The sequence below is a fragment of the Heterodontus francisci genome, chromosome 13, assembly GCF_036365525.1.
Source record: "Heterodontus francisci isolate sHetFra1 chromosome 13, sHetFra1.hap1, whole genome shotgun sequence".
NCBI lineage: Eukaryota > Metazoa > Chordata > Chondrichthyes > Heterodontiformes > Heterodontidae > Heterodontus > Heterodontus francisci.
In genome coordinates this window covers 70,910,027-70,926,697 of record NC_090383.1, presented here as the reverse complement: position 1 = coordinate 70,926,697, position 16,671 = coordinate 70,910,027, and the positions used below count along the sequence as shown (strand labels likewise).

At 42.3% G+C, this 16,671-nt stretch overlaps 1 protein-coding gene across 13 annotated transcripts in view; it reads right to left on the bottom strand.

The window, feature by feature from the left end:
- nrxn1a (neurexin 1a) overlaps window positions 1–16,671 on the bottom strand; it is a 2,153,831-nt gene that overhangs the window by 518,447 nt on the left and 1,618,713 nt on the right. For all 13 annotated transcript variants that reach the window (XM_068044956.1, XM_068044955.1, XM_068044958.1 and 10 more), the window contains one exon: window positions 13,894–14,075. In XM_068044956.1, the coding sequence (XP_067901057.1) occupies window positions 13,894–14,075 (182 nt within the window). The remainder of the gene's footprint in view (window positions 1–13,893; window positions 14,076–16,671) is intronic.

The following is a 16,671-nucleotide window of genomic DNA, read 5'->3' as shown; positions in this document are numbered from 1 at the left end:
CAATCCTGAAGGGTATCAGGGTTTTTTGTCTGAAGGGAAAGTAACCCCATACCCCTCGAGTGGGGCAAGCAAGCACATAGTAATTCGCAGGGATACAGGGGCCACTAGATCCCTTTTACTGGGAAAAGATCTGACCTTTCCCCAGAGAGTGCAGTGAACACCAGAATGGTAGTGAATGGTATTGGAAGACAGTGTATGCCTGTACCTGTACACCAGGTGCACCTGGAGTGTGACCTAGTTTCGGGACCGATGACCATAGGGATTGTCCCTAGTTTGCCTGTGGATGGGGTTGACCTACTCCGAGGTAATGATCTGGCGGGGGTGAAAGTTGTAGCCCCCCCAGTAGTGAAAGAACGACCGCAGGAGGTCAGAGAGACAGGGCAGTGGCAGGAGACAGACCAAAGCAGTTTTCCTGAACATGTAGTGGATCAGGCCATGATCAAACCAGCTCCCCGAGAGGAGACTGCATTGGCACTGCAGGCAGATGACCAGGTCTGTCTGTCTTAGACTTTCTTTGGAAAGTTAGAAGACCCAGGGAATGAGTTAAATAAATCTTCCCCATCTGAGACTCAATGAGCCGACCCAGTATTGCGAGAGTTAGCACAGGCTCCCTAGTCTGAAACTGAAGCAGAGGGAGTCCCTAATTGCTACTATTTTAAGAATGAGGTACTGATGAGGAAATGGAGTTCTCCTCACAGACCTGAGAGCAAGGAGTGGACAGTGGTTCACCAGTTAGTGGTGCCACAGAGGTACCGGAGAGAAATAGTAAGAAGGGCCCACAAGACTACAGTGGCTGTACATGCCGGTATACGAAAGACCAAAGTCCACATAAGACAGCAGTTTGACTCACCAAAACTCCACAAAGATGTGGTGGAGTACTGTAGGAGTTGCCACACGTGCCAGGTTGAGGGGAAACCCCAACCTACAGTGAAACCTGCACCCCAAGTCCTGTACCTGTGTTAGGAGGACCCTCCAGCAGAGGGCTAGCAAACTGTAAGGGACCCCCGCCGAAAACAAAAAGGGACAGGCAGGCATAAGGCTGGCAAATGGTTAGACAAGGAAGGGGAAAAAGGGACCAAGAGGGCAGGTGAAAGGAAGTCCGGGAGGAATCCCAGATGAAAACCCCTACTGTCTGGTCAGCCAACCCTGAAAAATGTGAAAAGCTGGACCCCACATCCTCCTACGCAAATGCAGACACTAGAAGCACCCCACCAGAGTTGCTAACATAATTTACAGGAACCTGTAGAGACAAAGAAAGACCTCTAGGGGGCACAGAAACCATGAGGTTGATGCCTTATGTAGTCGAAGTGCCACAGGGGAGTGCAGTAGAGTCTGCAAATACCTGCAGGCAGGAGTGTCCCAGAGGGCAAAGGGGAGATGAGCAAAGAATCCTCCCTCGCAGTCAGGAAAAAAGGGAACCACGCATCCCCTGAAGTCAAAAGCCGATGCATGACTCAGCAAAGCACTGAAGGAGAATTCAGGATAGACCCACCCACTACTGAGTCTCCTGAAAAACAAATTCCAACTCAGGGCTAATTAAACCTAACCATCTCAAAGACCCTAGGCAGCCATGGAAATGGGCAAACTGAAGAAAAACTTCCCCCAAAAAACACACGTTTATTGGGATGCCAAAAAGGGGCAATTAAAGCAGTACTGGCACTAAGAAAAGACAGGCTGTAATAGTTTTAGGATTTATGAATGAGTGGGAATGAATGAGAGAAATGTATGCTTTTTTTCTGTATCATATATTTTCTCTTGACCCTTTGAATGAAATGCACTTTTCTCAAATTGCATTTCATTCTGCTGCGTGTGGAGGTGCTAGACCCCCCACCTGCCAGGAATGAGGCATATTAATTTTGTCATATAAACATTGATTTGAAAACTGTTGCCGAAGAAAGGACCAGTTCAAAAAATCAACAGGCTCCTGGCTGGAAAGACATTTACATATTAACAGACAGTGCTTGTGGAGACAAAGGGGTTACTCCCCTTATCCAATTTACCCCACAACTGACATTGAACACCAGGTATTGTGTGTAAGAAGAGACATTCCAAGGTAGGCTAAGACCAGAGAATCCACAAACAGACGTGGTCACGCCAGCTGGTCATGTGACTAGCCTGCTTAGCAACCTGTTTTTTTCTGAATTGTACAAACAGTTTGAACTCAGAGTGTCTGTTTGCTCCTGGATTGAAAAGACCTTTCCTGGCTGACTTGCCACAGTCTCTCCTGTCTGCTTCCATCTCTTTCTCATGGAACTCCAAATCCACTGAAGACACACTGCTGCCAAGAGAGAAAAGTCTCCTACAGAGAACAAGGTTTAAGAAGAATACTGGGCCCCAACAAAAAGCAAGATCTACCTACAATCAAGGACTCTATAGTGAGCCTGAAGATCCGTAACAAAAACCCTCTTCAGAGATTGCCTCAAACTTTTCCACTTTGTTTCTTCTGCTCTGTTCTGTCTCTATCTGCATGTGGCTATCGCGTATGCACGCTCGCGTGGGCACTTTGTGTATCTGTAGGTGTTAACCAAGTTAGAGTTTAAGTTTAAGTTCAATAAATTTCAACCTTTCTTCTTTTAACCTAAGAAAACCTGTTTGGTCTGGTTTCTTCCTTATAATTGGAAAGTGGTGAACAAGGATTCACCAAGGGGGAGCTGAAAACACAGTGTGCTTAAAATTAAACCCTGTTACGGTAAGACCAAGTGAAGGCTGAGAGGGAACCCTAGACCCCTTTCTCACCTGGTCGTAACACCTGTTACGGCCAAACGAGGAAAGGGGCAAGAGGGGAGCTTGAGATCCCTTCCTCACCCGATCATAACAACCACAAGAGATTTAACAATTGGAAAATAAACAGATGAAGAACTGAGAAGGAAGGTGAATTAGAGTGAGTGAATTCACTGTCAAATTAGGCACATAATGAGAAATAAGGAGAAACAAGAGAGTTTGGATTAAGAGAGAGAAAAGAGACAGCAAGGAAAAGGAAGAAATTTAAACTTAAATTTTTAAAATGACATTTTTAAAATCTCCAATTAGTGTGCACATCCAATCTAAATTAGGTCTCTGGTTTAATGATCCATATCCAATTTCACAAGAAATTTCTCAGGTTTAACTCATTAAAGGAATAGAAGCATGGTCCAGCATTATCAGATCCTGCCACAAAAATAAAAATCAATTTATGAGTAACCAATAGAGGCTACAAATAAAATAATAGATTGAAATTTGCTAAAAAGAGATGCCCCATGAATTATGAATCACCACATGCTTTTGCCAATTTGTGCCATTCCATTGGCTTCGAGAAAACGGCATCTCACCTCCATGAGATTCATGAAGTTGCTGCATTTGCACATTAATTGCCCATTAAACTCAAATGTTAACTCCAGTAACTAATAGTGTTTGTACTCTTTTAAAGCTGTGATAATTGTTGATGACTACCAATCAACCTCTTTGGCCCAGAAAGTGAACATTAGAAGAATGGAGTCTCATTCCTTCAGGTAATCAATTATGTTTGGAGATTATAAAAATGTCAAATTTAAGTTTAAATTTCTTCCTTTCCCTTGCTGTCTCTTTTCTCTCTCTTAATCCAAACTTTCTTGTATCTCCTTATTTCTCTTTATGTACCTAATTTGACATTGAATTCACTCATTCTAATTCACCTTCCTTCTCAGTTTTTCCTCTATTTATTTTTCAATTGTTAAGCCTCTTGTGGTGAACGAGATGTACTGTTGGTCCTTTTGTTTCCCAAAGTCCCAAATGCCCTGTTGTACTCGCCCTGCTGTTATCAACTCGTGCTTCAGTAACTTATAAGGCAAAACATTTTTGAGCTGAACAGTACAGAAAAATGTCTAACTGGATATGCCAGAAAATTCTGGATCATTAGATCTTCATCATTGAAATGCATACACACATTATATATTGTCACAAAAGTGCTTCCATTTAAAAAACATTTTTTTGAGGGCTCATATTTAAATTGTGGAGATGGATTCATTGGAAGGTTGAAGATGTTATAAATGCTGGACTTTGTGCTGTTGTTGACAGTTCACTGAAAGGACACTGAGATGTTGTTTGAAAACAACCAGTGCTGGAAATCATGTGCTTTAAGCTCAATAAACAACAGAAACCTTGGTGACCTAGGCCACATGTCAATGTTTATGGAGGTCATGGGGTTGAGTTTCTGTTTGGAGCTTGGATATTGTTTTCAGTTCAGTTGGGGTGTGTGAACTGTTTTGAAGACAGTTTGAGATCAACTTGCCAAGGAAAAAACACCCAGCTCTTTCTCTACCTCTTTGAAGAAAGCATGCAAAGATCCAGGGCTGAATTTTACGAGTATGCCGCAGTTCGCAGTGGCGCATTCTGATGGCAGCGTGCATCCTGCATGGATGCGCCATCCCAGAGCCCCCACAATATTACGCACGGGGGCTGATTTAAATAGAGGGGAAGTGCAGCCACCACCTATGACGTAGAGGAGACGCTGCCACGTTCCCGGCAACGGCGTCCAGCGCCATTTTTAAAGGTCTCTAAGCCCTTAGAAGGAATTTAAATTTCTAGAAGGTACAGAATGCTTCTTTTCTTATTAACAAATAAAAATGATATGGAGGCCCTTCCCCAGCCCCGAATGCCCGATATTGAATAAAATTGTCTTTTTCCCTACCCGAACTTCCCCCCAATCTTCTACCTTTTGCCCAACCCCTTCCCACCATCCCCACAGCCAATAAACATTGTTTTCCCTGCTCATCCACTCCTCCTGCCCTGAAAATTTTATTCCTCCCCCCTCCCCACCAGGATCTCGCCTCGGAACTCCATACAGGGTTCCGAAGACGTGCGAGGTGCGAGCGGCGGCTATAAAATCGGCATGGGACGGCCGCCGCCAGCAGGTAGGTTAATTTAAATCTATTTAAGCTTAAGTTAAATAATCAGGTGAAGGGCCTGCCACCAGGCCCTTCATCTGAATATTCAAATTAACAATAAAGATATGTAAATGAACTTGGGTAGGGAATAAGGCAGGTTTTGCAAATATCGGGCAGTGAAGTGACCATTGTGGGGGTTGGGGAAGGGCCTCCGTCTCTTCATTATTTATTAAAAACATATGAGGTACACTACATCTTTAAAATTTTAAATCTGTGTTAAGGGCTTAAAGCCCTTTAAAAATGGTGCCACGTCTGTGCGTTGGCACTGGACACCATTGCCAGGGACGTGGCGGCTGCCCCCTCTATATCATCAGGGGCGGCTGCTCTGCCCCTCTAGTTAAATCAGCCCCCACACGTAATATCGCGGGGGCTGTGCGGTAGCCCTTCCATGTCAGAAGGCCACCACTCTCAGTGCGCCGTCGCGGAGCACGGCACACGAATAAAATCCAGCCCGATATATATATATATACACACAAGTATAAATCATCCAAGACAGACTCAATCTCGAAGATTTTTAGCGTTGTGCATGACTATTGGTATACAATATGGATTAATCTCCACAGGATACTCTCTTTATCCACAAGGAATTTTTCTTAGCATTTTTCGACACAATGCATTAAAATAATAAGGTGACTTGCATCAAAGCATTTGGGTTAATATCAAGTTTTATTTTATAAACAGGAATATGTCAGTGTCAATTCCTATGTTTTTTATACAATCCTTTTTTGATGACACATTAGCAAAATTCTGATCTGCTCATAAACATCTGATGCAACCCAGTATGAGAAAGATGGCTTTATTAGATATCTTTGTTATCTGAAGAACATTAGCTAATGCTGAATGGAAGGTTAATCTGATGTAAATATTGTGATACTGCTTTGGAATGACTAGGACAACACTGCTCCTATTTTCTGTGTTTGTGACCATAAAGGAGAAAATTAGGCTTTACTGGTGGTACTAGAATTTTCCCAATCAATTCCCACCACTGTGATTTAAGTGTATACCTCAAAATTTCACCTTCCATCCAATGATCTCAGCAATGCAAAATCTAAATACTATCACATAAAAACATACGGGCTGGAATTTTACGCTGGGCGGACGGGAGCCAGACTCCGACATGAATGTCAGTGCCGAACCCACTTCCGCCCAGTCTGGGGATCCGTCCCGTATTTTACGGATCCCCAGGCTTTCATTGGCCCAAGGCGGGACTTCCACCCACTTGAGGGAGGAGGTCCCGCCTCAGTGAGCTGCCAGCCAATCAGCGGGCCGGCAGCTCTTAGTCTCAGCAGCGCCACCAGGAGCGGTGGCCACTGCTGGGACTGCAGCCCAGCCGACCGAGGAGGAGCCGGGACTGAAGGTAAGTTTGGGCTGCCTCACCAGGGGATTCGGTCGTGACCTGGTGCCGCTAGGGCGGTCGTTTGTGGGGGATGGGGTGTGTCTTGGATCCCGGGGTTGGGTTGGGAGGTGGGGGCGGCCCTCAATCGAACACCCTGTGCCCGATTGCCAGGCCCCCACCCGGGGTGCGGAAAGGCCGGCAGCTATAGCTGGGCGGCCTTTCACGTCCCCGGCACATCCGCTTGCCATGAGTAAAATACCCATGGAGGCGGGCGAGGGCCCTTAAGCGGCTGCTTAAGGGACTTGATTGGGCTTGGGTGGGCTGCTTCTCACCCCCCCGCCGGACCTCCGTAAACTTGGCTGGAGGCACAATCAGGGCGGTTAGGCCTCCCGGAGCCTGCTGCTCAATTTTACGCCACCCCCACGCCACCATCCAACCTGCTGGGGCGACGTAAAATTCCGGCCATAGTGACTATTTCAATATCAGCATTTCTGATCACATTTAACGCTGTATCAATTACTGGTAGAAATATGCAACTGTTATGAATGCCAGGACCATAACTACAGGAGTATTGTTTTAAATATATACACTCATATCTGATTCTTGTGCAATTAAAAGCTTTGTTTACCACTTAGGTCTTTAGTTCCTGCTCTCTTTCTATCCATCCTATCTTAATCTACTTCCTATACATTTGAAGTACTATCAAGCATAAAATGACATAGTGTAAATATTTTATTGATGACCATAAAGTAAAATTTGAAAACCGTACAGAATCATTGAAAATTTTAAATTCATGGAATACCAAACCTCCACTATGACACTCTGAAATATGTCTTATAGTCCAAAATAACTGATTACAGCTAATTCTCGAACAGAGAAGCTCTAGATCATAAACCATATAATCCATTTCCTATAACATGTCCGATTGGCTTAAGTCTATTTTCAGGAAACATCCACTCGGATCAAAGACTGAACTGAACTGTTGACGTTTCCTACCATCTCAACATTCACCAATTCTGAAACAAAGCCATGAGTCTGAAACTCTCAACCTCGGCAGATGCATTGTTTTCAAGCACTTTCTGGAAAAGAACAATTTTCTTAAAAGGCCTTTACTCAAAGGAATAAAAAATTGTGTAAACCATTTAAATGCTCTCAGTATCAAGGTGGTGATCAGGTTGAAATAAGCTCATTTTGATTTTAGCAGCTGTGTGCAAAATGCTCGTGCTGTCCTTTTTAAAGAAAACATGAAGTAAATTTGAAAAGCAAAAATTCTTGAAATGCAATTAGAAAAATATTCACTTCCGACTCACTTCAAATTCTTCAGTTCGAACAAATTGAACAGCCCAAAGACATTTGAAATGATCAATTTTTAAACTTGTAGGGACAATTCTTATAATATATTAAGTTTGAAAGCAACTTACATTTGGTTGCATGTGTAGCAAAGGGTAGAGTTGCTGCTTTGGGCACAATCAGGAAATTGCATTCAAATTGCACTCAAAATTGTGCTGGTTAGGTTACAGTTCAAGCTTCCACTAAAATGGACTTGCATAATCACAAATATAAAATTTTCCATGAACCAGTGCAATCAGTCAGCATACTAGCACAAAATCTTTTTTTTTGCATTAAAAATATTAATTGATGTATTTCAGAATGGTAACCTGGTGCAGTTTTAGTAATACAGCTGAAAAATAAGCACTTTTAATGAGAGTATCTAGTCCTCCATCTGTGAGTCACCTGATTTTAAATCACTGAAAGTATCTTTAAAACGAAACCATTTACCAGTTTCATTGGTATACACGAGTTAGTTTCTTAGTAAATTAAGTATTTTTTTATATGTAAAAACTTTGAAAACATGTCTGCAAGGGCTTGTGCGCCAAAGGAAAAGAGCACAATTTGAAGACCCTCCTCAAATGGGCACAATCGGCAGAAACTCATCATCCTCATTATTTCAATCTGGGGGTATAGTCAATTTTGTGTGTGGAACCAGTTTCAGGCAAAATGTTAAAGATCACGGAATCTCAACTTACATTCAATGTCACGTCCCCTTGAGTTTCTGCGATCATTTGTGCTGGTTTGGCCAATTTTATCTGGATTGTGCTGATAAAACTAGCGGAAACTCTAGGCCCAGGTGTTTTGCAGAGACACAAGCAATTAAAGAACAGGAAAACAGCACTTGGATTGCTCACATGAATTGCTCCATGGAGAGAAACTAAAGCAAAAGCCAAACAACATGAGTCTCCCAAGATAACAGTGCAAGGGAGTTCGTGCGGCCCAAGTGAGGCAGGTTGCAGACACAGACACAAATATGTGCAATTAAATAGCACAGCAACAACTTAAATTATGTTGTACTGTTATATCATTAAGCAGAATACAAGTCTTGTGAGCACAAGAGTAACTCCAGGGGAGATCACCACCAATAACCTCCAGCAATTTGACCAGACCATTGAGAATTGGATAGACAAGTACCATAAATAATGTACACCAAAACTTGGAACATTGCTGCCTGCTATTGACTTCTGATCAACAAACTGTGGAAAACTTTGTGTACTTAAACTGTTTAAATGCATAAAGCTCAATTTCTTTTTACCAAATTTGATGCCAATTACTGACAATTGATTTTCCTTAGTGTTGTAACACTAACAAGAAATAACTATTAAGGCATTTTAAAAACAATAACAAATTACCACATTAAATGAGTTGTTTGAAACATATGACTTTTTTCTTTTTGCTAATAACATATAAAACCCTACAACAGAATTACTCAACATTAAAAAGCCCAAAGTGAATTACAAGAAACAAACTTTCCTCTTCAAATTGATAATTGTCTTTAAGTGCACAATTCCTATCTTCACCCCAATTGCCTATTTTGAGATTTTATCAGGCGCAGTGCTAGAAATGAATGGCTTCTCCATTTTTATCACTCAAAGAGTATCAAGCACTCCAAAGTCACGCGTCGCACTACCAAATTCAGAGTAACACCCCACTATTGTGACCCAAGAATGTCCTTTAATTCAATGTCAGAAGAGCACCCCCTACTGCATATTTCAGGTGGGCTTTCTGAATGAAATTGTCAATTCAGGCCAAATCACAGACAATAATCTGATCTGTACATGCAACCACTACAAAGTAGTTTGGAGGCTATTCAAAAATTAGTTCACAAAAAATCTTTACAGGCATTAGAGAAAGAAGAATTTCATCCTAACATCTTGATTTGGATTCAGTGTTTTAGCCCAATGCATAACTTAGTTCCAATACCATATTTTCCTCAAAAAAGTTGCAAACATTTAAAAGTATTAATTCTGAGAGGAAGTGAGCCTCAAATATCTGTAGAGAGCAATTATCCATAATCCGCATTCAAGAACAAGACAACAGATAAGCTGCGTCACAAGCAGCATTATCAATTTACTAAAATAATAGAAAGGCATTGATTAAAACCACAATGCAACAAAATATGAAACAACTTTACAATGCAGCACCTATAAAATAGAGCCCATTGACTGTCTTTTATTTCTGGTGTCCAGTTTCATGCATTACTATAGCACAAATAACTAAAAATGCACATTGCCGGTTAACCAGATTTCTATTTCAATTTGTACGACCACTTATTAATGTAAAATGCATCCCTTTATTGTCAAACAGTGATGTACATTCTATTACATTAGTCATGCTTGAAATACATCATGCAATTTCCTTATAGCAGGTCATCTCAGTGAATTTTTGGCATTTGGGTGTTTTCTTTAAAAGCGACAAATAATTCCACACTAATTAGGTAGTAGAATATTCATAACCGCTGCAGGTTGTCTCAAGTGCTGTTTGTCTTCAGCATTTCCTACATGCAGTCATAAACACATTGGTAACTCTACCCTGCTATGTGGCATTTACTTACTATTATTATGGAAAAGATACCTTCAAGATTTAATTTTACTTCTTCGTGATGAGAAATAGAAATATGGGAGTGTGGATACCTTGAAACTTGAGGCATTGTATTAACCATTGAGTCCATGTCAGTTGCTGAAATGGCTTATGCTGAATGTGAATGTGTTGGAATATATTTGAAGAGAGGTCCAGGAATTCTCCCTCACCAAATCAATTTTATATGACAAGTTTATACAAATTCATTTACATGAGGGCTGCAGTGTGCACTTTATTTTTATGTTTTTTATAAATGGAAAGTGAACTATGTGATAGATACCTCAAAATCAAATACATATTGATAATAAAGTGATAAGGATTCAGACAAAACGTTCCCAATTGGGGTGGTGAAGTAGGGGTTTAGAATCTGGGCCATACTTGAATTTAGTTATCATTGCATCTTTTTACATGTTATTGGTTATTTAATTTTTATCTTCACTATTTTAATATCTTCATGCCAGAACAATTTGGTTCATTTTCCCAATTAAATTCATGTATGAAAAGATTGATTTCCATAATCATACTGCAGGGTGCCAGTATGCAGTATGTCTGAACAGATATTGGGCTGAATTTTATTTTGGCGCTGCCTTTAAACACAGCGGTGTGGCCACATTCAGTGGCTGCCGCCGAGCCCCTGCGATATTACACGTGGGGCTCACTTAAATAGAGGAGGCGGAGCGGCGCTGGTGCCATTTTTAAAGGGCTTTAAGCCCTTACAATTAATTTTAATTTTTAAAGGGAAAACATTAGTAATTTTTATTAAATATTAAATTAAGTGAGGGAGGCCCTTCCCCAACGCCGCCCAATGATCATTTCATTGCCTGAAATGACCATCAATTGATTTTTCAAATACCCGAACTTCCACCCACCCCCCCCCCCCGCCCCCACAACCTTCAATCTTTTGCCCTTCAACCCCTTCCCACCATCCCCACATCCAATTAAAATTGATTTCCCTGCTCCTCCACCCCTCCTGCCCTGAAATTTTTATTACTCCCCCTTCCCATCAGGTTCTCGCCGCCACGGAACTCCATGCAGAGTTCCAAAGGCGCGCGAAGGTCGAACGAAGGCTGTAAAATCGGCATGGGATGGCAGGTAAGTTAATTTTAATATATCTAATGGCAACCTACATATGGAGATGAAGGGCCCGCTGCCAGATGGCAGGATGACCGCACCAAGGTCACCCTGCCGCCGGTAATATGCGGCGGGCCCTTCTCGACATCGCGGGTCGAGGCGGGCCTCTCCCCTCAGAATTTTACCGACCCCCGTGCCACAACCCGTGGTGTCAAGGGAACGGTAAAATTCAGCCCATTATGTGATACCAAATCTCAAGTGCGAAACAAATGTCTTAATATTTGCATGAAACTGCCTTGCAGGGCTGGATTGTGGGTTGTGGCAGGGAGGCCCATAAAATGCGAGCGGGAGGGTCCCGCCACGCCCCACGATGTCAAGAAGGCCCCGCCAGATAGTAGCGGCAGTGGCGAGGCCTCGGTGTGGCCCCCCCCCTTCACCCCCACCGCTTGCCAGTGGGGCCTTCATTAAATAAGTAAATGAGGGTAATAATCATGCAAACGAACTTAGCTGCTGCCAGCGGAGTCCCATGCCAATTTTACGGCCAACGGCCGCAACCCGTGCGCCTTCGGAACTCTGTACGGAGTTCTGAGGTAAGACACTGGTGGGGGGAGGAGTCTAATTATCAGGGCGATGGGGGGGAAGCAGGAAACAACTTTTTTATTGGGTATGGGCATGATGGGAAGGGGTTTACGGTCAAAGGGAACAAAGTTCAGGGGGAAAGGTCATTGCCAATAACTAATCTTTTGGGGGGAGATAGGCCAAAAAACTAACTGTTTATGCATTGGGGGTGTTGGGGGTTGGAGAGGGGATTGCAGGTGTGAACAAATCTTAATTTAAATTTTCATTGAACCGGTTCCTTTAAAAATGTAAATTTCTCCTGAAGGGTTGGAATCTCTTTAAAAATGGTGCCTGTGCCTGCGCAATGGAGCCGGACGCCATTGCCGGGGACGCAGCGGCCGCCTCCTCTACATTATCGGGTGTGGCCGCCCCGCCCCCTCCATTTAAATGAGTTCCCGCACGTAATATTGTGGGGGCTTGGCAGCGGTACATCCGTGTTGGAAGGCTGCTGAATTCACAGTGTGCCGCCGTGGAATGCAGCACGCTGATAAAATTCAGCTCCTATTGTCCAATTGAGTTATTAAAGTCTGTCAAAGTCACATCTGTAACAGCTGTGGAAGTTCACAATATCCAGGGTTTATACAATACAGAAACACGACTTTTGTCGAGCCACAACCAAATTATAATGATTTATTCAACTAACTTTCAGAACTGGTTTATGTATATCAATCAGGTTTGCAATCTTAAGAATTCTTGAGAAAATAACGAATTGTCTTCCATTGTGTTATTTTATTCACAGAATTAAATCAGGAGAATGCAAAAAAGCAAGTGAACAAATTAGTTCTTTCAAAGCATCTTTATGTATAATAAGCCTAAGGTGTAACTAAACTAATTTGGAAATGGGAGAATTATCCACCTGAATTTTGTCATATCATTCAATATTACTGTATTTAAGCTGGATTTATATTGTTCCGTTTGTGTCAATGAAAAATGATTTTTGTGTTGAGTCAACAGAAAGGTTGCAGTGTAGTTCGAGCTACTTTGTGCAGCACGAGTGCTGCCCATTTCAGACCTATTGGGACGGGTTTTATTCTCTCCCCTGCAGCGGGTTTGGCGGGGTTCTCGACGTCACTTTTCTGGATTTCGAAACCCCCGTCACCAGGATGAAATCCCGGTCATGGGATCTTGCACAGCCAGTGACAACCCCAAAAATAAAACTTCCAGATTCACTGGGCTGGATATTCCCTACAGGCACGGGAAGCAGAAGCGGGGATTGTTTCTAGGTTCCGAATCCACCCTCAGGGGTGAAACAGTCACTCATTGGATTTTCACAGAGGCTTTGCTTTAATTGGCATGGAGACAGGTTTCCTGTCCAATTAGGGGTGGGCTCTTGAAACCGGAAGTAATCGGAGGCCTTCCAGCTTGAGATGTCCAGTGGGCTGTGATGACAAATAAGTAACAGTGGGCGCTTCAATATGAATGCACCCTCTCACCAACCTTTTTAAAACTTTAATTTAAAAATTGTTCTTCCTGCCAGGTGGGGAAGGTAGCTCCTCTACAGGGTGGCATGTGGCTGTTCTTGCACCCATGCAGAAAGAGAGGGTCTCTAGGTCTGTCTGGAGCACTGGCCCCCCTGGGCTGCTGCCAGGTGCCTGCCTGCAGGCAACTAAACTGGCCTCAAAAATGGCTGCTGCCTCTGTTCCGGCCACCGGTGGGGCACAAAATTCCTGCCCACTAAGTTGGTCACTGAGAAGATTAATTTTTTAACTGATGGTCAGGTTTAATGAACTGGCAGGTATCATTTAATGTTACCCCATCTGAAAGCCATGCTTCAGGTGTAATCGGCTTTAGCATGGTACAAAACTCAAATAAAAGTATCTTCAGAAGACTTGCATGAAGTGTGAGAGCCTCTCTAGGAGGCTACCTTATACTGTTTTGAGTTCCCAAAAACTGCAGTACAAATGCAACCTAAAGTTCAGTGCACAGTAAAAACTTTTTAATCTTGACTTGGCAACACTTCACTAATGCAAACAATAAAATCCAATTAAAAAAACAATAAAATCTTGACGGATTTTTTTTGTGTGAATTATTTTCACTGTGCATTTGATTACTTACAATGTGAAGCTGTAGGTAGTCTCCAAGCCCAGCAGAACTATCTACACGCACCAAAATGGCATCTTTTACGTGTGTGTCAAAGCCCACAGCCAGTCTGTCTGCTCGGGTGCTTGGCCTGTCATTGGGGGGCCATGTATAAGTGATTAGTCCACCACCACGGCTAAAGATGTATGTTGTGCCAGCTGGAAAAATAAAAAAGTATTTTCAGAACTTTGTGTTTTAAATGTAAAGTATAGGAAGAGAGAAGGTTATATAGCCATCAATGGTTTAGCATTATCACCAAAAACATGCTTGAGTATGATTTATATTGTACATATATACGTTATATAAATTGTAATACATATTTCTACACTATGAAATGCATAATAAAATATGTACATGCCTCTAGTTGCTTCGATTGGTTACCATGGTAAAACTGACATTAGCTATTTTTACGAACCTTTCACCTGTGCAATGCGAACCTTTGCAAGGAGTCAGAGGAGGGGGGATCAAAGAGAAGAACAAAAGACAGTAAGGGGAAGAAGAAGTGATAGGCAGAGAAATCAAGGGCCAGACTCAAACAGGGCCACAGTGAAAAATAGTGGAAGGGGACAAGTAATGTTAAAAAGATAAGCCTTAAGGCTTTGTGCCTTAACGCGTGGAGCATTCGTAATAAAGTGGATGAATTAATCGAGCAAATTGATGTAAACGAGTATGATTTAGTCGGGATTATGGAGGCATGGCTGCAAGGTGACCAGGGATGGGAAATGAACATCCAGGGTATTTAGGAAGTACAGACAAAAAGCAAAAGGCGGTAGAGTTGCATTGCTAGTTAAAGAGGAAATTAATGCAATAGTGAGGAAAGATATTAGCTCTGACGATGTGGAATCTGTATGTGTAGAGCTGAGAAACACTAAGGGGCAAAAAACGTTAGTGGGGGTTGTATATAGACCCACAAACTGTGGTGGTGATTTTGGGAATGGCATTAAACAGGAAATTAGAGACGCATGCGATAAAGGAACATCTGTAATTATGGGTGGCTATAATCTGCATATAGATTGGGCAAATCAAATTAGTCACGATACTGTAGAGGAGGAATTCTTGGAGTGTATACGGGATGGTTTTCTGGGTCAATACGTTGGGGAACCAACTGGAGAATAGGTCATCCTAGACTGGGTATTGTGTAATGAGAGAGGAATAATTGGTAATCTAGTGGTGCGAGACCCCTTGGGGATGAGCGACCATAATATGATAGAATTCTTCATCAAGATGGAGAGTGACGTAGTTGATTCTGAGACAAGGGTCCTGAATCTTAGTAAAGGAAACTACGAAGGTATGAGGCGCTAGTTGACTATGACGGATTGGGAAACGTTACTTAAAGGGATGACGGTGGATAGGCAATGGCAAACATTTAAAAAGCGCATGGATGAACTGCATCAATTGTTTATCCGTGTCTGACGCAAAAGTAAAACGGGAAAGGTAGATTTCCATGGCTTACAAGGGAAATTAGAGATAGCATTAGATCCAAGGAAAAGGCATATAAATTGGGCAAAAAAACAACAGGCCTGAGGATTGGGAGCAGTTTAGAATTCAGCAAAGGAGGACCAAGGGATTGATTAAGAAGGAGAAAATAGAGTACGAGAGCAAGCTTGTGGGGTACATAAAAACTGATTGTAAAAGTTTCTATAGGTATATGAAGAGAAAAAGATTGGTGAAGACAAATGTAGGTCTTTTACAGTCAGAAACAGGGAATTTATTATGGGGAACAAAGAAATGGCTGAACAACTTTGCATATTTTGATTCTGTCTTTACAAAGGAGGACACAAATATCATACCAGAAATGTTGGGGAACACAGGGTTCAGTGAGAGAGAGGAACTGAAGGAAATCAGTATTAGTAGAGAAATGGTGTTGGAGAAATTGATGGGATTGAAGGCCGATAAATCCCCGGGGCCTGATGGTATGCATCCCAAAGTACTTAAGGAAGTGGCCCTAGAAATAGTGGATGCTTTGTTGGTCATCTTCCAAGATTCTATAGACTCTGGAACAGTTCCTACAGATTGGAGGTAGCTAATGTAACACCACTATTTAAAAAGGGAGGGAGAGAGAAAACAGGGAATTATAGACCAGTCGGCCTGACGTCAGTAGTGGGGAAAATTCTAGAGTCCATTATCAAAGATTTTACAGCACAGCACTTGGAGAACAGTGGTAGAATCAGGCAGAGTAAGCATGGATTTACAAAAGGGAAATCATGCTTGTCAAATCTACTAGAATTCTTCGAGGATGTAACAAGTAGAGTTGATGAGGGCGAGCCAGTGGATGTGGTTTATTTGGACTTTCAGAAGGCTTTCGACAAAGTCCCACATAAGAGATTAGCATGTAAAATTAAAGCGCATGGGATTGGGGGTAATGTATTGCGATGGATAGAAAATTGGTCGGCAGACAGGAAACAAAGTGTAGGGATAAATGTTTTTTTTTCCAAATGTCAGGCAGTGACTAGTGGGGTACCGCAGGGATTGGTGCTCGGACCCCAGCTATTCACAATATATATTAATGATTTAGATGAAGGGAACTAAAGGTAATATCTCCAAATTTGCAGATGACACAAAACTGGGTGGGAGGGTGAGTTGTGAGGAGGATGCAGAGAGGCTTCAGGGTGATTTCGACAAGTTGAGTGTGTGGGCAAATGCATGGCAAATGCAGTATAGTGTGGATAAATGTGAGGTTATCCACTTCGGTGGCAAAAACAGGAAGACAGATTATTATCTGAATGGCTATAAACTGAGAGAGGGGAAAATGCA